Source organism: Trachemys scripta, chromosome 4, assembly GCF_013100865.1.
Source record: "Trachemys scripta elegans isolate TJP31775 chromosome 4, CAS_Tse_1.0, whole genome shotgun sequence".
NCBI classification, from domain to species: Eukaryota; Metazoa; Chordata; order Testudines; family Emydidae; genus Trachemys; species Trachemys scripta.
In genome coordinates, this window is record NC_048301.1 from 116,435,006 (window position 1) to 116,461,130 (window position 26,125).

General features: G+C 45.3%; 1 protein-coding gene across 1 annotated transcript in view; it reads right to left on the reverse strand.

Annotated features, from left to right (window-relative positions):
* Positions 1 to 9,144: 9,144 nt before the first annotated feature.
* The window catches only part of PLXNA2 (plexin A2), a gene marked incomplete in the record, with an annotated part of 325,301 nt that continues 308,320 nt past the window's right edge, over positions 9,145 to 26,125 (reverse strand). The window contains 6 exon segments of the mRNA XM_034770557.1: positions 9,145 to 10,355; positions 11,723 to 11,873; positions 13,804 to 14,016; positions 17,312 to 17,481; positions 18,127 to 18,317; positions 21,284 to 21,383. Coding sequence (XP_034626448.1) covers positions 10,260 to 10,355; positions 11,723 to 11,873; positions 13,804 to 14,016; positions 17,312 to 17,481; positions 18,127 to 18,317; positions 21,284 to 21,383 — 921 coding nt within the window.

Here is a 26,125-nt window from a genome sequence, read left to right on the forward strand (position 1 = left end):
GGCTCAGGAGTTCCCTTGGGGGGGGGGGATGAAATTGAAAGGAACAATTGATTTCTGAAGTTGCCCTTTCAGTGACTCGCTCGAAAGGGAAAGCACGAGGAATCTGTGCAGCCAGCTAGCTTGCTGAGTTAGACATGAAAAGCTGACAGGGCGAGGGCTTTATGCCACAGCACTATCTGCATTTTATATTAACTTTACGAAGCATTGTTTGACTTTGCCAGTGCAGATGATGCCCTGTGAAGTGCATCCCACGTAAAATGTAATTCGGATTAAGTATAGTTTCTGCTGTTCATGTGAAGCTTTATCTAGCTTTGAGGGAAACAAGACAAACTGACCTGCCAAAGGATCATATTGTCTCACTAACGTGATATATTTGCATTGGCGTCACATAGGAGCGGAATATGGCTGCCTATTAGCAAAACACTAAAATAGGCAGCCAAGATGCCATATACCTGCATAAAACAATGTCCTGATCAGATGCAGCACCCAACTCTTTGCTGTTATCTGCTGTGTGTGGTGTTTAGAGCGTTCACATCCCATGTTGGATTTATCCTCTTTAATCTCCCTCTAAATTAAAAACAAGCTAAGCCCCTTTTTGGAGATGTTACAGAAAACCACGTTTCCTTTTTATGCTTCCTTAAAGAACTCCATTTTTCTGTCTCTTCTCATCAACCAGAGTAATTTTAGGCTGTTAGAGAAAGTTCATCGCTGTAATTGCAACCATATTGGTCATTAAAGTTGACAGGCTGTTGAGCAAGTCACTCATCGATTCCCACCACTCAGCAGACAGCTCCCAGCGCTTGCTAAAATATTAGTTTGAATTTATGAAAAGGAAGCAAATCCATGTCACCTCCAGGGAGGGGAGAAAGCTCAGACCTCATCCCTGCCTTTATTTGTAAACAGTATTCACATGCTCCTCCCCTAAGCAGATTCAAACTATTCATTATTTACCTTAGCCCATAAAAGATCCCCCTAGAGCTCTCTCTTATGGGATGAAGTCGGTAATGCATTTGGGAAGGAGAACTGAGCTCTCCTGCCTCTGAGTTGATAAAACAACAAACCTCACATGACATTTCTGAGCTTAAGGATATTTAAGAAGGATAATGGTTCTTTGTATTTACATAGAAGGATCTCAAAAATTGAAAGAGGTGGTCGTTATTACTATCGTTTTATAGGTGGGGAAACTGAGGCATGAAGCGTTTCAGGACCTGATCCAGTGGGAGTCATTACACTATCCATGGATAATCGATCAGGCCCTAGACGAATACTAATGTCGTTCAGGCCCCAATCCAGCAAAGCACTTAAACATGTGAGTAGTCCAAAGAGTGGGACTTATCCTCAGTTGGTGTAAATGTGAAGCTATGACAATATACAGAAGCCGAGGAGCTGCCGCCATATATGTCAGTGCTTGGCTGGCTCACGGGCTCTGTGATTCAGTGGCATAGCTGGAAACAGAACACAGGAGTCATGACTCCCCATTCATTGTTCTAACCACTGGACAACTCTGCCTCCCACTTTGACACTCTACAAGTTAATATGTCTGTCTGTCTACCTGGGGAGGAGGAAAGCTTTTAAAAGAGATTTGTGCACGATAGATAAATTGTCTCATCTCAAACAGATATAAAGCATCCAGCCACAGGGAGTTATTTCAGAAATGCTTCAGATACAACCACTTGTGATTGTGTTTCCCTTCACCATTCTCTTTCGTCTGCTGTTGATGAAGAGGAGCCATTCTGGGTTATCTTGATCTCCCATGTTTTTTTGGCTCTTTAGGACAAAGATAAAAAGAGAGATTCTTTAGCAAGTTGTTAACATGTGTCCTCCCTCCTCACTGCCATTCCAATAACAAGGAAAACAACTTGATTTACTTCACTTATTACTGGAAAAAATATTCTCTCCTCACCCCCATTAATCATAGACCAAAAAGTGTCTTTTGTATGTTTGAAGCTAGGGGGCAATGTTTTACCTTCTTGTCCAGCCTTGTGGTTTCCAAGCCCTTGGCATGCTATGGAAATAAATCTGACATTAAAATACCTCATTTTGGATCTCCGGTTATGGATTTATTACTGGTGCGACGTAGCAAGTAAATACTTCTTGCAAGTATTCTCACCACATACAATGAATCCCACACACTCCATGCTAGAAAATAAGGATCCACTTGGGATTTTTTTTTTATCCAGTAAACTTTATTTATATATAACAACAGTACAAAGTGAGTCCTTGGCTTGCAAAATAGGAGTGTTTCATATTTACAATAGGTACACAATCATATATTAGAATAACAAAAAAACCTTTTTTCCTTGGAACATTTTTAAATACTTAAACTTTCTTACATTTTTTTCCACAACACTTGTAAAAACAACAAAAACCAGACAACCATCTTTAAAAAAAATATAATACAGAACTCCAGTGTGTCAAATATAAGGGGAAGGGGGGAAAAGCTAGAGAAAGGTTACGGTCGTGTGGGGGTGGGCAAAGTATGCAGTTCAATTTATTATCCATGACAGTTTGCCTTGTAACTGGTATGCATTTATTTTTAAGGGATGGGTCAAACAGAATAAGAAGCCGTTCCACCCCCAGCAAATCTTTATCCAAAAACTCAAGCCAATCCTTTTTTGAGCTTCAAGAAAGTTTGGTTCCCATTTCCTGCTCACCCCCTAAACCCATTTTCCATATCAGTGTCCCTGCAGAAGGAGCCATTAACGAATGAGCACTCTCCGTGGTACCATAGGGGTATCTTGCGGTAGTACATTTTGAGTATAAGAAATAACATGGCAGAGTCAGTATTATGGAACGATGCTTATTTACTTTTTGATGGCTTCCCCTATATGCACATCCATGTACTGTCTGACTGGAAATGACAAAAATACTACAGGAGAGGCTGTTTTCATCCTTTCCCCAGCCCATCTGCAGCAGGAAGTGCTAGAAATCTCAGAAGAAAGCCTGCGCAGGAGATTTCTGGTTTGATTTTGCAGACCTAAGAGGCCTGGAGAGTTCAGATAAGCATCCCAACTTCTGGGTTCTTTACTGGAACCTGCCAATCTGAGTTATTTGCCCATTGCGCGGGGGAGGGGGAAGACTTTTTACACAGGAGGGGGGAAAAGGCTGGATAAGACAAAGGCAAATGGGACTCTTTAGACTGAAAAAGATAAACACAGAGACAACTTCAGTGTCAACAATACTGTCAAAACAAATGGTGTCATTTGAATTGTGGCCTGATTTGTTTCATGTAAAGCCCTCAAAGCGACGAGTCTCAGATATCCACGCAAGGTGGTGAGCTGCTTGTTTAGTCCAGTCTGTGTTTGTTACTAACCGGGGCAGAACACACGAGACTCGGGTGCGTTAACCACTCACCTACTGCTGATGCAGCAGAAAGATATGCATATGCAATGGAACCTTGACCTGCTGAAGGAAAACCCTCTTTCTGAAAGCAACAGAGGGTCCTGTGGCACCTTTGAGACTAACAGAAGTATTGGGAGCATAAGCTTTCGTGGGTAAGAACCTCACTTCTTCAGATGCAAGACATCCTCTTTCTGAAGATTATCCCCAAGCTGTCATCACAACGTCCCCGCACATCTGAGCCATTGCCAGCAGGTACAATAAAACATTGAGGGGATCACAAAGGGTTGTAGAGAGCTTACGAAAGCTTGATATAAGATGTTTGTCCTTAACGTAATTGGGAAGAAATGCTCACCACTTATTTTTGTACTATTTGGCTTCTCACATTGTCTTGAACTAGAACAGGAGTGTTGGAAAGGGGGGGATTTTTGTGAGGCAAGAAAAAAAAATCAAGGTCTTCCTTTCAAACTGGGAGCCTTTATGAAGGTAAGAGGTAACCATGTCCCTTGCACTATTGCTTACTGGAAATTGAACAGTGACATTTCCCTTCTGTGAAGCCTTTTAAACAGAGATAAACACGTTCAAAGCCTTCACAGTTTCAAAAACTGCCCCCCTTTTAAAACTAGCCTGACTGGCCTGCATTTCGATTTTGCATTTTGGGTTATTCAGCCCATTGGCTTCCGAATAGCGTTGCCTTTAGAAACGTCAGTGCATAGCTTTACATTTTTAACCCAAATGATTCCCCCAAGTAGTATCTAATCTAAAAAATGGGGCTGCCCCATCCGCATTAACATTGCGGGGCCCTTTTGCTACCACATACACTAGCCCTGCGCCTCTCACCTGCTGATCCGGACAAGCTTGGGATAAAGGGTTAAAGGCTGAAGGGTACTTAGGATGGGGATCAAGTTTTCACTGAAGACACATTCAATATACAGATCAGACTGTTCACCAAGCTTTATCTAGCAAGTAACTATATACAACATCACAGCTCTCTGTATTATTGGCTTAAGGTTTATGGTACAATGAAATACTGAAATATGAGGACTGAAGCTTTGCTGTATTTTTAATGCATCTTTGATGTTGGTTAGTTATCCTTCTCTGAACATTTTTTATGTCTTTTCTCCAGAGTGCAGTCACCATTGAGTTTCCCCCTGATGTCCCAGCTCATTCAAGTCATTCTGTTTTTGTTTCATTTAGACTGCTGAATTGAGTCCTCCTGACAGGCAAATACTGAGAGCACTGGAAACTGAAAGGAGAACTGCCAGCGACAGGGGGAAAACACAACCCTGCTGCTAACGGGAAACATTCTAGGCGTAGGCTAAAAAAATAATCAGTGTTACAGGAATAATTCTTAAGGATGTTTTACCCCTTGTCAAATTCCTGAAATTGGGAGGGCATCAGAGCAGCACACAGACCAGCTTCCCTTCACCTCTTTTGGAGTTGTGGGCACTCAGCGTCTCTGGCAAATCAGACTCTTTATGTGCATCTCATGTAGGGCAACAAAAACGGAGGTATCCCAAACCAGTAGCTAATGCTGAACTCTTGGATCTAAGCAACATGTCCAGGGTCACTCTGTGAATCAGCAGTAGGCAAGAATGGAACCCAGAAATCCTGACTCTCAGGCTCTCTACTCTAATCCTTAAAAACATTCCCAGCCAAATTGTTACATGTAGAGAATGTAGTGAGATTTTTGGTAAAAATCCATTTAAAATGTTTATTAGCAATAGAATATATTATTTAAGTGGAGTTGTGTTGTCTGGGTGTTTAGACTGCATAGGACAGGCATTGCACGCCAGGGAGAGGAAGGATTCCATCGGCACAGGAGGAGAACAGCTGCATGCAATGGCCCTATTATGCCAGAGCACCAGGAAAAGATTTGCATCCTAAACATTCAAAATAGTGAGTTAGTCACACACATCTCCCTTTTCTCCCTTTGCCTACAATGTTTCCCATTAGCAGCAGGGCTGTGGCTAGTTTATTTAAAATGCTTGTTTGTCATGACAGTTCTTAATATAGCTACAGGGCATTCTTAATATAGCTAGACGCTATGAAGGCTTCAGCAGTTTTCCTGTTCTGATTTCTCTTGCTTCACTTTAAGCACTGGGAGATCCCCTTACCCACCCTCTATGGGAAGAAGCAGGCAATATGACCTCCATATCTCTCTGTCATAGCATTTTGGTGCTAAAGAACAAGGTCCCAGCAGACGCAAGCCTGCTGATAAGCTGGGACTCTTGTATAGGGTTTTTTAATAAAGGCTTTCAAAGTGGAAAGGCATTTGGTTAGCACTTTGCTACCCCTTGGAGTGGGCTCTTTGATGGCTCAGGGTACCGCTCACGAGCAGAAGATTAAATGGAATTATTTAAACAGCAGCACCAGACACAGAAATTCCAGAAATGACAGCTTCTGCTCGGATGTCAAAACCCTTGAAACAAAGCAGGCTAGTGACTCATAACACCAAACCAAGTTTGGCCTTGTGCAGGGAGGGAAGCACTAAAATGGATGTGGAATCATTTCATCTAAGGCAAACTCAGTGCCTCCCCACCAACCAAACCTGGAGTCAGTTGCCTGTAGTACAAAGAAAATACCATTTTGAGATCTGAAGCTTTACTCACAAAGGAGCTGAGAACAGGGCAAAGACTGCCAGGGCCTTGCCCTGAAGGGACAGGCTGTTTCATACCACAAACTTCCTTTAAACTCCCATTACATAGGCGAATAATAGAAAGTAGAGATGGAACAGGCTTGCTAGGTCACATCTAGTCTATCTCTACTCCAGCTGGTGTTCCCTATACTACACCTCTAATTCCAGTCCCATTTTACCTGCTTTAAATACTGAGGCTTCTGCTGCTTCCCTTGGGAGACTATTCCACAGTCTAACAGATTTTACTGTTTGAAAAATGCTCCTGGTAATCAGTTAAACATTTTCCCCTTTTGCTCAGTTGGCTCCAAATACCCCTAATTATTAACCTCAAATATTCTCTCCCTACTCTGTGCTTACAAGTATTCAAGGAATATAGATAGTTATATTATCCCCTTACTCATCACTTAGCCAAGTTATACATGTTCAGCTCTTTTCATCCTTCCTCATAAATCAATCCCTCCAGGCCCTGTAATCACTGTAATTTTTCCCTAATCTTCTTTACCTTTCAACAGGATTAGGAATAATACAGCCTCTTTTCAAGCCACCAGCCAGCAGAGGGCGAGAGAGTTGCTAAGGGACAAAAACAAAACAACTAGGCAGGACTGACTTTACCAGAGGAGTAGTAAAACACCCACGCACAACCATGGACATGGTATTTCTCCGGTAAAGAAATCTTCTGCAGAGAGTTGCTCAGGCAGACACACCTACATAGATGTGCAGGGGATCTAGGCTCTGTAATGCACTCAGGATTTCAGCCTTGACCGGAGAAAAGAACTCAACAAAGGAAGAAAACCTGAGGAACTGGACATAGAGAAGGGCAAAGAGTTTGTATGATGTTTCCTGCTAGGAGTCAAAGCTCAGGGAGATGCAAAAAACCAGCCATTCCAGGGAGAAAAAGTGGTGTAGGCCTTGTTAAATAAAGGATTTAAAATGAATGGACATGAAGGCATTTGGGCCATTAGGTGCTACACAGAGTTGAGCGGATACTGCAAACTATCGTTCACTAACGTTCTGGGTGAAGAAAAACCAGGCCTTTGCTTTCACAGTCTTCGAACCTTATCGTCAGTCTGGTGCAAGTAAGTATTCAGCACAGAAGTGCTTGGGAGCCATCCTGAAAGCAAAAATAAGACCATTTGACTTGGCTGACCAATTGGGGAACTATGAATACCTGAACCAATGGTCATAGCTTGTTTGCAGGGCTCAAAAACATTCACATAAATCATTTGGTGGACCTTTGTGAACAACAAAAAACAACCAAACAAAAACACCCCGTCAAAACCGAATTTTTTAGGGGCTATCACAAATGTGATGTGCTCCAATCTTCTGTAATGTCAGCAGCAAACATGTCAGGTTAGCAATTGCTCTAATGATTGGGTATTAAATTTATCAGCTACACAAAACACTGTGATGTTAGGCCTTTACCAGGACAGCCTCGACATTTCTACATGTCCTCTCTTTGACATCAGGCTCACCATACAGGCAAAGGGTCCCCGAGAAGGGAACTCTCTTGGTAACGGGCAGCCTGTATTCTGTGCTGCTTCTCAGATTCCTTTCCTTGCCCTGCTCTCCCAATATGTCAGTAAATCAGAGCCTTCTAGTTGCAAAGCTTAGGCTATTGTGAATGTCAAAAGCTTTGGCTTATTGCGCAGGGTCAGTCATTAGTATTTCTTTCAGGCTATTAATAGGACCCAGAGAAACTCTCAAAGGCGGATTATCAGAAGAAAGTGAACTTGGCATGGTTTTTAATGAATTGTAATTAAAACAGCAAGTTTCCTGAGTACTTCTCTGAATGTTTTCCCCCTCCCCTGCCCCTCTGTTGTCTGCATTTAGACTAGAAACTAACAGTCTGGGACTCTCACTGTGTAGTTAATGTAGTGTTCTTAACCTACACAGCAATAATTTGACACAGTCCTCTCACACCCTTCTGCTGAAATGGTGCAGGTTGTCAGGCAGTTATCAAAATGGAATTTTCTTTGAGACACAGATTGAGCGCAGACTAAGGCCCCGATCTTCCATATGGATCCATCAGTATGGATCCTTGCACCCAGGGGGAGTCCCAACAACTTCAGCATGACTCTGCATGAGCCGAGTGGTCCATGCTGGCAGATCCCAATGTATGATATTTAAGCAAATGCAGATGAGAAGTATTTGATCCTCCACTAAGAGAGCTGATTCATACTGCCCAACACTGCGGTTATGAGTCTCTCTGACGTCAGTAATATAGGGCCTCCCTTCACTTCTCACACCCTTTATTAATCTTTTGGGAGCATATTGATTGAGTCCTGCTGCTGAGAGATTGTTTTGCTTGGGTAGCAGCAGGATTTAGCCCCCAGACCTGCAAAGTACTGAGCACTCTTGACCTCACTGACTTCAACCAGGTTTTGAACAGTACTTTATATTCAGAAACATTAGCTAATGCTCATGCACCCCAAATTATTAGTACTCTCTCTATTTCAGGGATGGCAAAAGAATCAGAGAGAGATGACAACTAGCTTGGGATCACGCAGCGAGTCCATGGCTAGCACACACTGCCTCTCCACAAGGAGACTTAAGGCTGGGCATTTTCAAGTCTGGTTTTGATTCCATTAAACAAACTCTGGTAGCTATTTTGCTGCAACTACCAAGGCTCATATGGTCGATACTTCTATTTCCATTAGGTCTAATCACCTCATCCTCCCCCACTGCAGACTGCACAAATATCAATATTTATTACAGAGAGAAATATTTACAGCATTCCATCCGCCTCTTGGCACTCTTTAAAGGGACAGGAAAGCTTTGGTTTCTTTTAAAGGAAAGACACTCACAAACATTTGCCTTTCGCTGTCCATGAAAAGATGGGCTGCTATGGCCAGTTAGAAACTGAACCTAACAATGAGATACAGAGACAAAGATGACAATGTTGGCTAGCACTCGGAGTGCGTCGTTTTGGACTTTCTCTCACTGTGAGTAAAGATTCTCCCTCTCCCCAAGAACAACAACAAAAAGTCCTATGCTTCACCTTTGGGTGACCTTGCATATGCTGAGAGAAAAATGCAATTGGAGTCTGTCCTGATCTTATGTGTATAAGTATAAGAGTGTCTCAAACAGAAAAGCAATAAATATGTTATCTCGCTATGTCTACGCTTTTCAAGTATCACTTGCTGTAAACATTGGTTTTAGTTTGTTTGTTTTTTTTACTGCAAGAAATCACATTGTGGCTGGAACAAAATAACACTAGTCAACTAACAGCCCAAGCAACTAAGTCAGTCTCAGCCCAGCTCTGCTCGACTGTACAAGATCAGCCAATTGGTTTTGCTTAAATTGCACCTGTAGAAACCTACAATGCACCAATTTCAGTTTAAACAGTATATGACTTCCTTAGTTTCAAACGCCACGAAGGGCAGAACATTCTTCAGGAACACGAGTGCAGCAAACAAAAATACCGCGGAATCTTTACACCGGAGTGGAGCTGTGTGTTGAAATGGAATGGAAATAAAAGAGAAAAATGTTTAAAATCAGACCCACCATCATTCAACAGTATGTGGGATTTGAAAAATATATATATAATATCTATATATTGACACTATATAAATACACAGATAAAGCTGGATTTCAAGACAAACAGGTTAGATGATCTGATGGTTCTGTAATTCAGGTCAAGTTCTTTCTGGTGCCACTGGATTTATTTCCAGCTAAACTATTATCTTCCTTTGTGTAAAAAGGTTTGGTGCAAACTTGTGCTCATATTTTTTAAAAGTTCCCAGGAACAGGAATAATTTCATTTTCCAATTTTTCGGATTAGCGTAGGAGTCTATTCGCAGAATGTCTGAGCCACACACCACAGGAAACTGACGAGTGAGAGAGAGAGAATTTGGAATTGAATTTTGTTGGCTGAATTATCTGTGTGGCCACTGTGGTTGCTTTAATTTTTTTTCTTTCCCTTTTTTTTTTAAAACCCTTTAAATACAGTTTTCATTATTTCCTAATATATATCAAATGATTTTCATGCAAAGTAGCAGTCACGGAGGCATCCAGACTTCTCAGGTTCCTTCCTTCCACACATATGACTTGAAGAATGACTCCAGCTTGACCCTATTTTGCATTGAGATGCACTGTCCTTCTTGCTGTCCTTTCAAACTGGAATCTAAATGATTTTGAACTTAATATCCGGGACAATCCCTGCTTCCCCCAGAGGATGTTTCAGTATTTCTATGGGTCCAGTGCCTTCCTTGCTTGTTCATACTCTTCGTTCCCAAGAGTAACTAGTTCCTTCTCCTGGTCCTAGGAGCACCATCTCCTTTCTTCAGCTCTCGATAGACATGGCACAGATAAGCTGTTCTACTTTGTATGCCAAGCGCTGCCTGCGCGCCTGCTCATCTTGCTCCAGTGCCCCGATGATCTGGTGCAAAATAAACACGATTAATGCAAACATTCCAGAAAGGAGAGAAAAAGAAAGAAGGGAGGATGAGGGGAATAAATAAATAAAGAGAGAAAAATACTCAGAGATGGACTCTAGGTGTTAATGATAACGTGCAGCAAAGATACCTAGGATGGGTCCAGCGAACTCAACTCCCTTCCCTGGGCAACACAGCGGCAGTGGTTAGTGAAGCTGGTAAAACGGAAGTACTTGGGGCAGGCTAAATTAATGAAGCCGGGCCAGTACAAGCCTTGCCCAGGAGTTGGGAGGGCCACCTGCGGCTTACGGGTCACTCCCCCATCGGAATGCTCTCCGCGCTTGGAGGGCTGAGGCTGGCCTGTTGCTGTCAATCCCTCCCCTTAGTTTTGTTCCTTCAAAGAAACTTAACTAACGAAAGACAAACAAAGCACCGAGTGCTCGTCCATTCCCAGCCATGCTGATTTATTTGTTGGACTGTTTGCTGCATGTTATACTATCAACACAATCATTCCCCTGCTCTTGTACCGTTGACTCTACATCCCCTGTCTCATTTAGCATGAAAGTTATGAGGTTTTAGTCCCTAATCGGAAGATGGCTGTGGCATTGTATCATAAATGCATACATGCAATTAAATGACAAAAACCTTCCTTTTAATGGATGTAATTGCAAAACAGGTTCTTCTCACAATGAAAATGAAGGGGTGGAACAGATGGCGAGAACTTGGTTTCAAGTGATGCATTCATTAAAGGAGCCCAGGCTGCCAGCTTTGCTGTGACACGAAATTTGTGCCATATTGGAAGTTCCCTGAGGATGTTGGAATTTGTGAGAGGGTTCGCTGGGGCAGGACGATTTTTCCCTGCATTTGGAAGTGGGCTGCACCGAGGGGGCACCCAGGATCAGGAATTCAGAGCTGCCCACACAATGCTTCAAGGGGTTGGCTCTCATGGGATGTGCTGCACTGGCAACTCTGGAGACCAAACCGCCTACGGATGCACAGCACAGATACGGCATTGCCAGCAGCAGTGCAAGCTTCAACCGTGCTGCCCTACCAACCAGCTCTGAGGGATGAGGGGGGAAATTGGCCTCCAGTCCCCATTCAGTCTTTGGCCTCCCTTCTGAGACTGCCAGCCAGGAAGCCAACTGTGCTATGTGGAGAAGCCTATTCATGCCAGGAACAGGACTGGGGCTAACCACCTGTCCAGGGTGACTTTCAGTGACTACCAAGCCAGAGTGGAACTGAACTGCCGACCTAGAGGTGGGTGTATCCCACTTACACCCAGAGCCACCTCCCAACGGACTCTATTTGTCTAAGGTGGCTTGGTGGCAGGATTGCAACATATCCTGTGGCCCGGGGGTGGGGGCCTGCTCACCTCTTCACTGTACTTGCTGACATAAGAGTAGATTTCATTGAGCGCGCTCAGCATGTTGAACTCAATGGCATGCAGGCGCGACTGCTCCGCGAGGTAGGCATTCATATCCTGGTCACTGATGGCTGGGAGCTTTGCAATGTCTGCATAATACCTGGGGAATGAAAGGTGAGAGACTAGTGAAAAACATATTGGCAAGGAAGGGCACCATGTACGCAGCAGGGATGCCAATGCCTCCTGAATGTAAAACCCCCAGGGTTCAGTCTTAGCTAGCATTCATTGCCCAGAACGGGGATCTGCAGTTCTATCTGGCCTTTGTGAAGCCAGCAAGGCCTCTCCTCCCTATTGCACCTAACCAAGCAGGAGCCACGGTGAATCTGGCCCTGTGCATATCAAAGAAAACATTTTACCCCACACTGAAATGCAGCAACTTCTGGGGTCCTGGGAACAGAGAAGCTTTATGACTGTGCACAGTAATACTATGTAATCTCCATCCAAAAAGTACACCAAAGTGGAGAAACTGCGGGATAATACCTTATCCAGTGGAAACTACAGGGGGGATTGGTGTGAGGCAGACAATAATGATCTGAACTGCAATCTGGGTCAGGCACCAAGGCTAACACTCCAAGACAGTGCCATGGGATCTTTAATGGTTGAGGTCTCCGTTGCACACCTAATCTGAAAGTCAGCACCGGCCATAGCAGCATGCGTGTTTGAACTGTACTGTTTGCTCTCTCCCTTTCAACCATCCTACCATGTTTGCTCGGGAACCTGCCAACTGGGAGGCAAACTGGTTCACCATTCATTCGTGGTCAGCATAAAATTAGCGAGGAAACCTCTCATTTTAGTTTAAACTCTACCATTAAAAATTCTTATTATTCACTACAGTCCTCTGATAGGGAGTCAAAAACCAGCAAGACTATAGGTGACACACCTGTCCAAGCAGAACATAAGAACAGCCGTATTGGATCAGACCCATGGTCCAGCTAGCCCAGCGTTCTGTCTTCTGACAGTGGCCAGTGCCAGGTGCTTCAGAGGGAAAGAATAGAAGCATCCGGCAGAACCACCATTGTCCTCCTGCAAATGCTCCTCTGCTGCGAGACCTCCGTAACACCTGACCATGGTCAGATGGCTGGCGTGCTGTGAGTGCTGTTTATCATACTGACTAGCATCGCCTCCTTGTGCTGCCCTTGTCTGTCGTATTCACCCCGGCCCCTCATCTTATATTTAGGCTGGAAGCTTTTTGGGACAGGCACCATCTTTTTGTTGGGTGTTTGTACAGCGGCTAGTGCAGTGGGGTCCTGGTTCACGATGGGGGCTTGGCAATAATGATGCTTGCCATTGATTCAGAGGAAGAACACCACCAGCACCATGTCATCTTCCATCCAAGATCTCATTGGCTCCAATGCCGTTTAGACCATGGAATCAGGCTACGTGATGCTATGGCTGCAGGTCCAGCAATGCACATGTAATACTGACAGACCTCAGCAGGTGGGATTGAATCTGGGACCTCTGAAGCTAAATGCATGAGCTAAAAGCCACATGCCTCTTAGCTAAGGCTGCAGCAGACTCATTAATCACTAGATGGTCTAGGTGCCAGTACAGCGGGACAAAGCCACAGGCACCGACTTCCTCTCTTCCTGGGGGTGCTCAACACCCAACTCTGCCCCAGGCCCGTCCCCACTCCACCCCTTCCTCCAAGCCCTCACCCCTGCCCAACCTCTTCCCGCTCTCTCCCCTGAGCACGCCCAATCCCCACTCTTCCCAGCGCCTCCTGCATGCCGCTGAACAGCTGTTCTGCGGCGGGTGGTAGGTACTGGGAAGGAAGGGAAGGAGTTGACCAGCGGGGCTGCCGGCAGGCAGGAGGTGCTGGTAGGAGGGATGGAGCTTGGCTGCCATTGGCTGCTAAGCACCCGCTAATTTTTTTCCATGGGTTTCAAGGGCCGGAGCACCCATGGAGTCAGTGCCTATGGACAGAGCTCTGCATCAAGCAGGCATGGGTTACATATGCACTACAATGGCTGACCAGGTGGTGCAATGAGACAGCTGCTGCTGCTCCTGACCATGCTCCTGCACTGACCTACCTTTCTACCCAGCTCTTGTAGCTGGGGATATCCTTGGCATAGAGCAATTTGTTGGAGGGGGAGTCCTTGCCCAGGCGGTGCTCTGAGGTGGAACAGGAGTCCATGAAGGTCTGGGCGACGACAGAGAGGCAGGCGTCTGTGATGCTGCCTTTGTGGATATCGAACACAAACTGGGGGTTTTTGATTACGTTCACCCAGAACCGGAGAGGGAGGCTGCAGGAAAACAAAGGAATAAAAGTAAGTCACAAACCCTAGAGACAGGAGGGCATCTTTCTTTCCCATGTATTTCAGGTCCCGCAATGATCTGCTCAGGGCTATAAACACTAAGTGGCAGTAATGGCCCCACAGTCTGTAATGGTACCCTAAGCAGAGCTGAGCCCATCTCATTAACAAATCCGGGCCAGGCTAGTGGCCTCTTTTCTTCTCTGATTTTCCAGCCACCCCTTGGCCCAGCCCCTGCTGACCCTGCCCACTCTGGAGTGGCTGCCATTTGACTTGGTCTTGTTCCACATCAAGGGGCAGCCAGAAAGGCCCGGGTGCTGAAGCCAAGTGGACTGCAGGAACCGTACTGTAAGGCAGAGAGGAAACTCTCCATTTTAGGAGAGCCCCCAGTATTTGCCAGTGTTGGGTGCTGGGGTTTATGAGGCGATCCAGGGGGCTCGGGAGGTCAAGTGCAGTCTGTTAGTCTGTACCTCAGCGTTCTTTAGAGCGAAGGTCTGTGGCACTGAGCTGGTGAGGAGGTGGGGTGCTACTAGAGTCCCTGCAGTGAGCAGAATCCAGGGCCTGTTCCCAGCCCGTCACCCTGGAAGGAGCACATCAGGTATCTCTGCCTTCCCCTTACCCCCAAATCCTGGGCCTTGGTAATCAAAGGAGAATTATTCTTCCCTTTTCCTTTGGCTCTGTAGCAGGATCAAAAACCATCTGCTGCTTTCTGTTAGCTTTCAAGTCCCAGCTCTCCCTAGCTAGCCAGCTAGCTACAACCAAGGCTTCAGCCTTAACCCTTGGAGCACTGCAGATGAGCTGCTCAATGCCATCGCACAGCAGAGTCTCTTGTCAGTGGCCTCAACCCTCCACATGCTCCCAATCGCTGCTCTCTGCATGATGGCCCTGAACTGCTTCCAATGCTGACCGACTCTCCGGCTACTTCCCAGACCCCCCTCAGTTGGCTAAACCACCTTCCCTCTTCCAAGCTTTCACACCTGTTCTCAATACCCCCCTTCCCTCACATCTCACCCTGCGCCCCTCCCAGCTCTCCTGCTACTTCTAACAGGTGACCTGAGTCTACAACCCCAGCTACTAAAGTCTCTCAGTTTCCAGGTGGGCTCCCCCAGGAGATCTGATGTGGTCTGAGACTTAACCCTTTCCTTTCTCAAAGGAGCCATGCCTGGTCCTTTTCTAGCTGATGGAGCACAGGGCTCGAACTCCTGAGCGATACTCCCATCTAGGGTGACCAGATGTCCTGATTTTATAGGGACAGTCCCGATTTTTGGGGCTCTCTCTTATATAGGCTCCTATTACCCGGCCACCCCCGTCCCGATTTTTCACACTTGCTGTCTGGTCACCCTACTCCCATCTCTAACGCTGACCTTGGTAATATCGGGGACAAACCACTTCCCCTCTCAGTGCCTCTATTCCTCTGTCTGACAATGCTCGGCGCTCTCCTAGGGGCATAGCAAGCACTCACTAACGTTTGGAGAGCGCTATGGAAACGTAAAGACACAGTGAAGGCTCAATGTAATGATTAGTTTGAAAACTAGAATTTACACCTCTGCCCTGACTCCTCCTTTGTTCCTGTATGCAAAGCTGTACAATGGCTGAGTCCCCATCAGCAGCCGGAACCCATGTGGTTTGATGGCGGTGGTGGAAAAATCTTTGTTGTTCGACACCGTTTCCCTTTATAGCTTTAAGAAGTGTCATTTTATTCAGGATTCCAACATTTTATCCTAATAGCTCCTTCTTCTAAAGCTTTCAATAAATTGTTTTTAGCTTCCTACAGCCTTAGCGGGGAATCCGGCTTTTGCAGACATGATGATTAGAGGCTTTTTAAACCACGAGGGACTGGTGGAAAAAAAAATAAAAAATCTTCAGGGGGCTACCATTTGTTATGGATTCCCCTCCCCCGACCCCAGAGGTAAATTTCTAACCCACGGAGCTTTTAATCCTAAAATAACAGCAAAGGCAAAGATGTAATAGCTCCAATTGTTTTGAGAACTTCGAGTCCAAGCTGCAGTTTGTGTCAATTGCACACAGTTTAAATGTGAGCTCCACTCATCTGCTCTCTCTTCCCTTCTCCCTCGCTCCCTGGAGCACGGCTCCCGAAGCATTTGGGAAGGAGCAGCTGCTAACTGAACTGTCACCTCTGAGCAGTAGCAGGCATTTCCCTTTTGATAATATCATACATGTAAGGTATGGCTGTTAACTACCTGCCTGTATACAACCCAGCCATTTCCAAAATCTCCTCTTCTCTTTATTGGAGGGCAGGGGTGGTCTTGGGGTTAAAGAACTGGACTGCGATGCAAGACACCTTTGTTCAATTCCCAGCTTTGCCACTGTTCCGTTGTCTGTCTTGTCTATATAGATTGTAAGCTCTTTGGGGCAGGAGTTAGATTTTATTGTGTATACAGAGGCCTCTAGGAACTACTGGAGTACAAACAACAACAATTAATAATTCCTACCCCTGGAATGAAAGGAGGGGTTTGGAATTTACACTCAAAACCACATTTGTCTGAGTGGTGAGGTGAAAAAGGTTTGTAGGAGTGGTATTAGTTTATCCTATAATAACCCCTAAATAATTTAACAGGCAGTTTGCAGTTTCCTGGATGCTTCATACTTAGAAAAATTAATCTGTTAAAATCTGGTTAAGTTGGAAATGAAAAGGCAGGGAACGCTTCGCTTAATTCTCAGTGCTAATTTAGCTCTTTGTGGCACTGTCAATAACCTCTGAGGTTGGAGATCAACAGCAGGAGCTGGTGTACAGGCCAGGATGGAGATGCACTGGCAGACCTGTCTGTGTGGTGGGGGTTCCTGATTTGAATCACAACAGGTCAGAATTGAAGTACATCGTCACAGCCGCAAGGAGGTCCCAGAATTGGGACGGCACAGGTACTGGAGGTTTGGATTGAAGAGTATTAGCAAAGCTTTGTATCAGGGGTGCCTCCTTCCATTATATCTGAGGGCAGCCAGAATGTGACAATCACCCCAAGTGCAAAAAATGCAAAAGTTCACTGAAAATGAGAAGAACCAGGTTTGAGACTCCCAGACAGAAGGACAGGGGCAGGGTTTTGCACAAAGGAGCTTATGCTGGCATCTTCCTTGACAAGGAAAGAAGGGAGGTGTGGCAGCAGCAGGTTTGTTCTGCGAAGCACACGTGCACTCTGAGCTGCCTCCAATTACACAGACCATGTCCCTCCTCCTCCCGCTCCAAGCCCCATCCCCGTGTTTCCATTCTTTTCCAGGTTGCGGATAATTGCTCAACAGTGGGGTCCACCCCCACTCCCCATGCTCTTACCAATTGCTCTTCCAGGTGTGCCTCACATCTGTGTCGTGGATGCCGTGCTTATCTGCTTGCTCATCCAGGAAATCGAACATGTATTTTATGGCCAGTGGGAGCGCGCTGCCTCGGTGCACAGTACTGAACAAGGTCTCGAACAAGTCATCCACGAATTTCTGCAGCGTACCCTAATGGGAGCAGCAACCAACGGGGTGATGGGAGGGATGTATGCACACTCGGCTAAACAGCAACAGCAGGAGGGGACACCAGATGGTGACACGGGCTATGCACAGCTCCAGAAAGGTATAGGTATAGACCCTATAGGAATACGTAAGGTATATGTAACCTTATAGGAATGGGCTGGCTGCACTTCTGAGGCACATTGATTTTATTCTTAATGTTAAGCACCTTTTCTTTTGCTTCTGAAATGCAATCTGGGCTATAACCATTGCGGAGGGCATTACAAAAGGATTGCAGATTCCCTAGGCTGAGGAGACGGGTAAAGGATTTACAGACATGGTAGCTTCCTTCCAATTTTTAGTGGCCTTTAGTGCTGGTGAAAGGATGGAGCATCTAGAAGTTTAGGAGCGATTGCCAGGAAACCAGGGCTCTATTTCTGGCTCTGTCATTAAATTGTTCCGTAACTCCCGGCACATTTATCCTCTCTGCACCCCCGCTCCCCCTGAGTAAAATGGGGATAATAACGCCCAATTCACAGACAGGTCGCAAGGCTTCATTAACGGACACTGAAGGCTTGAGACAGGGGCTGAGCATTGTGTCTTTACAGGCCTATTTATCCATTTTCCAGGCAGACTCTGGTGCATAGTGATTACCTTTGTCGCTAGGAGCCTAGTCAGGTAGATCTCAGACACCATCTTACTGCCCCGGTCGCCCTCCTTTTGGTCTCCATGGTCATGGTTTTTGACTAGGTGCCAGACTTTCACTCCGCTCTCTAGGTCAGGGGTGATCATGGGTGCCCTGGAGCGGAGGCTGTCTGGGCTGCCGGTGTACCGGAATGTTGAATCTGAACAAAGGGAAGAGAAGCTGGTGATGTCCAAAGGAAGCAGCTTCTATCACTTTTCTCTGCCTCTCCTTAGTAGATTCCCCCCTTCACTGGATTGTTTGCAGAGCAATTCAATAGAATACATTGCAGACACCATTTAAAAAAAGCAGCATTTGCCACAAGCGGCCACACAGGAAAGAGTGAGGGGCAGGACTTTGTCTCCGGGGAGGAAGGGGTTAACTCCAGCTGAGCAGCCCTTTGTCCAGGGGAAAGGGTAGGAGAGTGGCTGTTTGAGAGAGGGAGGTGGAAGGCTGCCTTTATGATCATCAGATTGGGCACCCAGGGCTGAACAAACCTTTGCTTTCTTGTTGTAAGTACTAACCTTTGCTGACAGGGCAGCTCTATGTGTTTTGCCGCCCCAAGCACAGCAGTCAGGCGGCTTTCGGCGGCGCGCCTGCGGGTGGTCCGCTGGTCACGCCGATTCGGCGGCGTTTCTGCGGGAGGTCCGCCGGTCCCGCGGCTTTGGTGTACCCGCCGGCGAATTGCCACCGAATCCGCGGGACCGGCGGACCTCCCGCAGGCATGCCGCTGAAGGCAGACTGACTGCCGCCCTCACAGGGACCGGCAGGCCCCCCCCACCCCGCGGCTTGCCGCCCCAGGCACGCGATTGGTGCTCTGGTGCCTGGAGCCGCCCCTGTTTGCTGACTCTACATCTGCTGGGTCATCATTCCAACAGCTTGAACTGGTGGTGATGTTGCCTTCTAGGCAAGGACACAGAAGCCTGGTGGTATCTCAGATACCACTGGGAATGGGTAACTATGTCCATGTGATGACTTTGTAAGGGGGAGGAGCGCACTTTTGAACACTTTTTCATGACATCATACCTTTAAAATCTGGCAAGTTTATTTTATACACATTCCTCAAGGTGACTGTGTCATTTCAGAGAACTTGAGCAGCTCAGACTCTCTTATTATAGTTTCAAACGCCATGTTCTCTATCCTCCTCCCAGTATCTCTCCCCCCCGCTACCTTGTGCTCCAGTCCAGGTCCATGTATGTGTGTGAAATAAGAAAAATGAAATGAAACAGAGACTGCACAACACAAGGGAGTACTTGGGGAGTGTCAGTAACAACATGTGGCTAGCACACAACTCTTCCCTACAGTCATCTGTTACTGTCACAGAGCTCCATGGGCCCTTTCTTCTCATTCAGATTCTGGGACTCTTCCTAACTGGTTAACCTGATTTACTCACCCGCAGTCCCATTCAAAGCACAGCCATTCCTCACAGGCTTAACGTTAAGCCTGTGCATGAGTGTTTGCAGGATCAGGGCCTTAATATCAGCTCTCTGTAAGTCTGATTGCAGCTGCCCGGCAAAATCCAAACAGGGCAGAAGCTGTGTTAGTTTTAAAACAAGTGATGTGGTTCAAATGTAATAAAAAAAATCAAATTAAGAAGTGACTGAATTAAACAGCAGACCAATGATAGGTTGTATCTGCAGTGTGTGGTTGTATCCGTTTGGCCCCTGTGCAGGCAAGGTCGAGGGAGGGAAGGAACGTAAGAAAGGCCATACTGGGTCAAACCAAAGGTCCATCTAGCCCAGTATCCTGTCTTCCAACAGTGGCCAATGCCTCTTCTTCCCTGCAGGAGCCCTGATCACACCCCTTACTTTCACCCCCTTGCTCAACACCCAACCCTTCCTGGGGAGCTGGAATAAATTCCTCTTTGGAGCATGGGTAAGGTGCTCCCTTAATCACTCCGCTCACTGCTTAGTGATACGAGGTGCTTCAGTTCCCCAAGGAAATGTATTATCCTGGCTCCACCCACCCACTATCCATTCAGCCTGTAGCCTGGGGCAGAACGTTCTGGTGAGACTATCAAACCAGCACACTATCCCCATCTCTCTCAAATGCTTGCTTTGCTGTGGCCAACTCAGCCTCCCAAGTCTCCACTCGCCTTTCCCAGCACCAGAAAGAGTTAAGGGGATCAGCACAGAGAAATATAACAGTTATTACAAAAGTTGGTAAAGTTTCATCCCTGATTAATACGCAGACAAATATAAATATTCCAGCCAATTTAATTAAAGCACGAGGGAGAAAAGGAGGTTGGGGGGGGGGGGAAGGCTGGGAAGCATCTAGTAATTCTATTTTTAAACATGGCTCTGTACTGATGCATAATATGGAAAGTAAATCTGCATCCTCATTTGCATTTTGTCTGCACAATTAGAATTATTAATATTAACATTAGCAAAGATCATGCATACTTGCAATTCACAAATGCTCTTGCACCTGATGCCGATGAATAAGCATTGGCATTACTTCCCCAAGCTGGGTCCCCTCCCCACTTCACCTGAAGAACAAGTGGAACTAAGAACTCTCACTTGCATGGATTTTTATAGGTGGCAAACAACCCTTGCTATGGTGCACAGAGTCATAATACTGTTCTGCTAGCTGGAGGGTCTCACACCATTCAGATGGCGCTGCAGAACTCTTCCGTGATGGTACTCGGAATAAAGATTTTGAGAGCCAGGAAACTGGGAAAGGAGGTGGGTCTGTCAGGAGAGCTCTCTTTGGCTAAACAGTACATAGAACGAAAGAGCTGAAAAAACCTGTGCGCCAGGGACTCCTCCACCATCCTTTATGAAGGTGTATTATTACTACTGTGTATACAAAGCTATAAATGCACTTGGCATCTAACAGGCTCAATTATTCAGACTGTAAACTCTTTAGGGCATTGTCTGTAAAATGCCTACCCATACTGCTATGCAAATAATAAATAACATTCCCAGTTCCCATGTGTGTAAAGTCTTGCCTGCTGAGTTAAGAATACTCTCACTTGTTGATTGGAACTAAGCAAAATGACAAGCTGAGACCAAAAAGCTTGTTCCACTAATGATTCCAGGCTGGAGTCTAAAGAGGAGTCTAGCAGTGGAAAAGTCAGGTCGCTGCCTGTGAGCATTTAAATCCCCAGCACTTAACCCTGCTTCTTACCGTATCTGCTAATGGAGGTTCGAGATATGCTGGCAGAGGCGGGGATGTTATAAGAGGAGGTCTGTTTAGGAACGAGTGCCACCACAGAGCGGTCTGACACCTGGTAAGGCAAAGAGACAGAAGAAAGCGGATGAGTGAGATTAGACCACCAGGAGGCACTGCCGCTGATGCCACCTTTGGAACGTAGAACACTGCCTGCTAAGTGCCTGAAGGCTGTAAGTTTTAGAATCCAGACTTTGCAGGGAGCTAACAAAATGACACCTTGGTCATGAGGACAGGGAGAAAAAACCGAATCACAGTAGCCTGCTGTTTCTTAACACAAGAGAGATACTCCTCTTTATCTTGTTGTGTCCTCTGCTGGATTCAAGCCCCTGAAGGAAAGGGATGATAAATGAAGACATATTGAAGACATTTTTGGTCATTTTGATTTAAGATTACATTTTATCCAATAAAAACGGAGAATCTCAAGAATTGTTGCAATCCAATTAAAGTAGTAACGCAAAGGGAATAAAACAGCTATAATAATGTTATGGACCATAAAACACTCTTATTAAACCATTTTTTATTTTAACAATTTTTATGAACTTTAAAAGTTTGATTTACAGCTGAACAAGTCATAAAACCATCTTTCAGGATCTTAAATTGTCGGGCCCTCTATTACACCAAAAAAGGATTAAACGCTGGAAAGTCAAACTATAAATGAACATTAGCACTAACGAGATTCTGTTATAGCAGGTTTTAGTGGCAGCGTTTAATTTTACCCTCCCTATAAATCTAATAGTCATTGGAAGTTTTTAACTTATCTTCATTAATTAAGAATCTACAGATTTCAATGGAATAGACCTTAGCGTTTTTTAAATTCTGAACTGAAAACCTTATGATGCAGTATGGCAGGGGAATAGGAAAGTGAACCCTACAGTATCTTCAAGTTGATGTGCCTTCTAGGGCTTAGCCAATGATTTACTTGAGAAGGGTGATGGGTTACACAAAGAAAACATCCCCTCCTTACCCCAAATTATCTGTCCCCTAGTTCTAAATACTCAATTTGCCAGCCAGGATGCATTATTCCATAAATCTGGATACTGGTCTGAGCAGGTGCTTCCCTGGAGAACTTATTAAGGACTCCTTTTCTTCTCGTGCAGTGACACCCATTCATCCATCATCTCTCCACCAATCACTCTGGAACTTCTCTCTCCATGCTGGTCTTGCTTTGACAAGCGGCATATCGGATTCTCTCTCACAAACTGTCTTGGATGGGTAAAATGAACTGCTTATTCTTCCTCCTAAACCCTCTCCCCACTTTCATTTTCCTGCACTATTCTTCACACCACCTCCCTCCCTGTCAGCCTCATCCCTTGAACACTCATCTGTGACTTCCCACTACCTGTACACATCCTGGCTCTCGTCACATCTTGCCACTTGACTCTCCACACCATACCGAAAATCTGACCCTTCGATTCTGTCCTTGTGGCCAAAACACACGTCTGGGCCCTGGTCAACCCCTCGTCCCTTATGGGCTCCCTGAGACCCTTATCTCTTCCGTCCATTCTGTCCAAAAGGCAGCAGCTAAAATGACCTTCATCACTCGATCAGCCCCTGTCATTCCCTCCTTTGAAGCCCACCAGTGGCTTCCCAATACAACAAGTCTGAACTTCATATCCTCTGCAAGATCCTGCAAAGCTCTGTTTGAGCCTCCTCTTGGATGCACTCCTCTTCCTCATTCTAACTCCTCCTAAAGACTCCTATTTATGCAAGGTCCAGAGACTTTAAACCTACGTTGATTGTCACATTCGAGGAGACACAAGCAGCATGGCTTAGAACTCTTTGGGGCAGATTGTACAGTGGCTAGCACAATGGCGCCCTGATCCACGACTAGATGCCTGTAGGTGGTTACTGCCAAACAAATGACAACCCTGGTGCAAGGGGGTGCAATACTGCCTGATGAGACAGAAAACCAAGATTCTGACCACACGTGGTCACTATGGAACCCTGAGCACTCTCCCTGAATATGGGTGGAGTCACAGTGGTGTTGAGGCAAACTCCAACTGGGATGATTACATTCCTCCTCCCTAAATTCCCCCTGCAGTTTCAAACTGAAGGTAGTTTGAACAACTACTGCCAGTGCAAAATAGCTGGCACATTCCACCTTAGTTGCAGGAAAATGATCTCTAATGTATAATGATCTGTAAGTGCTTTGGGATCCTTCAGGATGAAAGAAGCTATATAAATGTCAGTTATTATTAATAAATAATAATAATAATATGGGTTCATGTTACACACAGCAAAAATGAAGTATTTCTATTTGGCTAAGTACAACACTTCACACCTCTGTTATTTCCCCTCTTCCCGCCCCCCACCTCATTTCACCCAATTTATTAAGTCACTGGAAGGAACGATCAAGTGGTGATATTATTTTCTTAGGCTGTTATTAGCTGCCACTTTGGTTTAATTTCACGACGGTGAAATCTAAGCATTCCAGTGCAAGGAATACAAAGGAAGCTCTGGATTTTCACACAAAGATGCAATAATTTCCAGGCTGCGGTGGTTGGATACGGTTTCATCAGAGCTGTAGTTAACTAGGAGAGAAGTATTAAAAATTCCACACACACACAGAGGGAGCACTCTCGCTCTCTGAAGTTTGGGCAGAATGACTCTTGTCAGCTAAAAAGCGCCCGTGTACAAATTAGCATCAGATGCAACACGCATTCCTTTCCCATTCTGCCTTGCTGCCACCGCACTCTGATAGAACCCTGGAGACACACGAGAAATTGACTGACTTTGTTTTACAACTTTACAAATATTCTGGTTCTTCCACTGGCTTGAAACATGCCATGTGAAACCCCTTTAAAAATAATGATAAAAAACAGAGTGGGGAGAACAACAGACAAGCTTGTCCAGCCAATACCTTCTTTATTGACATGGCCTGGCAAGGATACCAGAGCAGCTAATGAACTACAGCTTTGGACATTCAGTAGCCAAACCACTATAGGTGTCTGAGTCTCATTTTCCATATGAATTTTCCCTGGCTGTTGCTAATTTTTCATTTAAAATAGTTTTCTAATCTCTCAGCCCTTCCAGCCTCCCAGTGAGTGATGTCTCTTCATGGTTTGCTGCCTCCAAGTTAACCCTGCGCAAGCCATTGTAAATCATTTGATGTTAAATTCCAAGTGGTTCATTTTTCTTGAGTAAGTCTGTGTGAGCATATACTACAGAGTTTAACAGGGATAGGCTCTACAGAAATGTAGGATGATTCTACAGAAATTCTTCTAAAAGCCCTAGAGAATTTAACAGTGAATGAGACCCTTTCTACAGGTATTTTTAAGCCATCATACAGAATTCAGCAGCAGGGATACAGCTCTCTATTCAATTCTATAACACAGTTCAAAAATAATCTATAGAAAGCTGATCATTTCCTATTAAATTCTATTTGATTTTTCCATACAGGGGATGCTTGTGAAAATCAGATTAATGGCTGGGTAGACAAGATTATCAGCTGATGATGATGTAGGTGGGACGTTATCGTCATTAAAAAAAAACAGAAAAAAAAAAATCTTGCCTTGAAGAGCTGATGAAGAAATGTGGGATTAAGAGAAAGACTTGGAATTAAATCATCAACCTAATAACAAGTGATTGCTGATACTGTCCAACAAACTAGAACCTGCAGCTGTAGCCTCTTAAAGTATGATCATGCTAAGCAGGAGTAAAGCTGGATTAGTTCTTGGATGGGAGACCTTCACAGAATCAGTACTTAGGAGCTGCAGGAATTGTGTCACTTCTGTTGGCAATTCACTGATCCTTTTGATTCAGTGTCCCAGTATAGCGGTAAGGGGCTTGTCTTTCAGCTAACACTTCCAGTATGTCTTAGTAGATAGATAGAGCACTGGACTGGTACTCAGGAGACTGGGTTTCTATCTCTAGCTCTGCTTCAGTTTCCCCATCTGTAAAATGGGGATAAAAATAGTGACCTTCTTTGTAAAGTGCTTTGAAATCTACTGATGAAAAGAGCTACACAAGAGCTAGGCATTTTATTTAAAGCAAGATTCTGACCACTCATGGGTCCCGAAGATGCCATGGCACTTCTGCCAGAGTCGAGGTGTTAGCTCCGCTATCTTATCCGAATTACAAGGCCACACAATGAGTCAGTGGCAAAGGCAAAATGCTCAGTCTACTAGCCAATGCTGCCTCTTGAAAAGAACACAAAGGAGCTTAACACGCAACGTGTTTGCAGCATGATGCGCACCGCAGAAACAGCAAATGCTGCTGCAGACATCAATTGCACTTCTCCCCACACAGCTCACTACGTCTTCAGGTCTCAGCGTAACATTGCTTTGCACGAGAGAAAGAACAAGTGGAACATTTCCGAACCGTACAAATGTCGGATATGAAAGACGGGATGACTTTGTGGAGGTAGTGCTTATTTTCACTAGAAATGGGCCAGAACAACCCTTTGGGAAAGTTCGGATCGGACTTTTGTGGCTTGCGCCCATTATGATTATTTTTTTTTAAATCAAACTGGTTCTCCCCTCCCTACTTGCCTGCTGATCACAAGTTCCCTTGCTCCTCCCCACCTTCTCTTATTAATCACTTCTTTTTCACTCCCACTGTCTTGGGGCACATCTACCCTGGTGCTGGGGGTGTAATTTCCAGCTTGTGTAAACGCTCTCAGACTAGCTTTGATTGCGCTACAGTGTTCAAAAGAGCAGTATAGGTGCAATGATGTAGGCGGCAGGCTGAGTTAGCTACCCTGAGTACAATCCCATCTGAGACCCTAGGCACATACTCTGGCATCTAGCCCACCCTGCTGCAGCTACACTTATTTTTAGCCCACTAGCTCAATCAAAG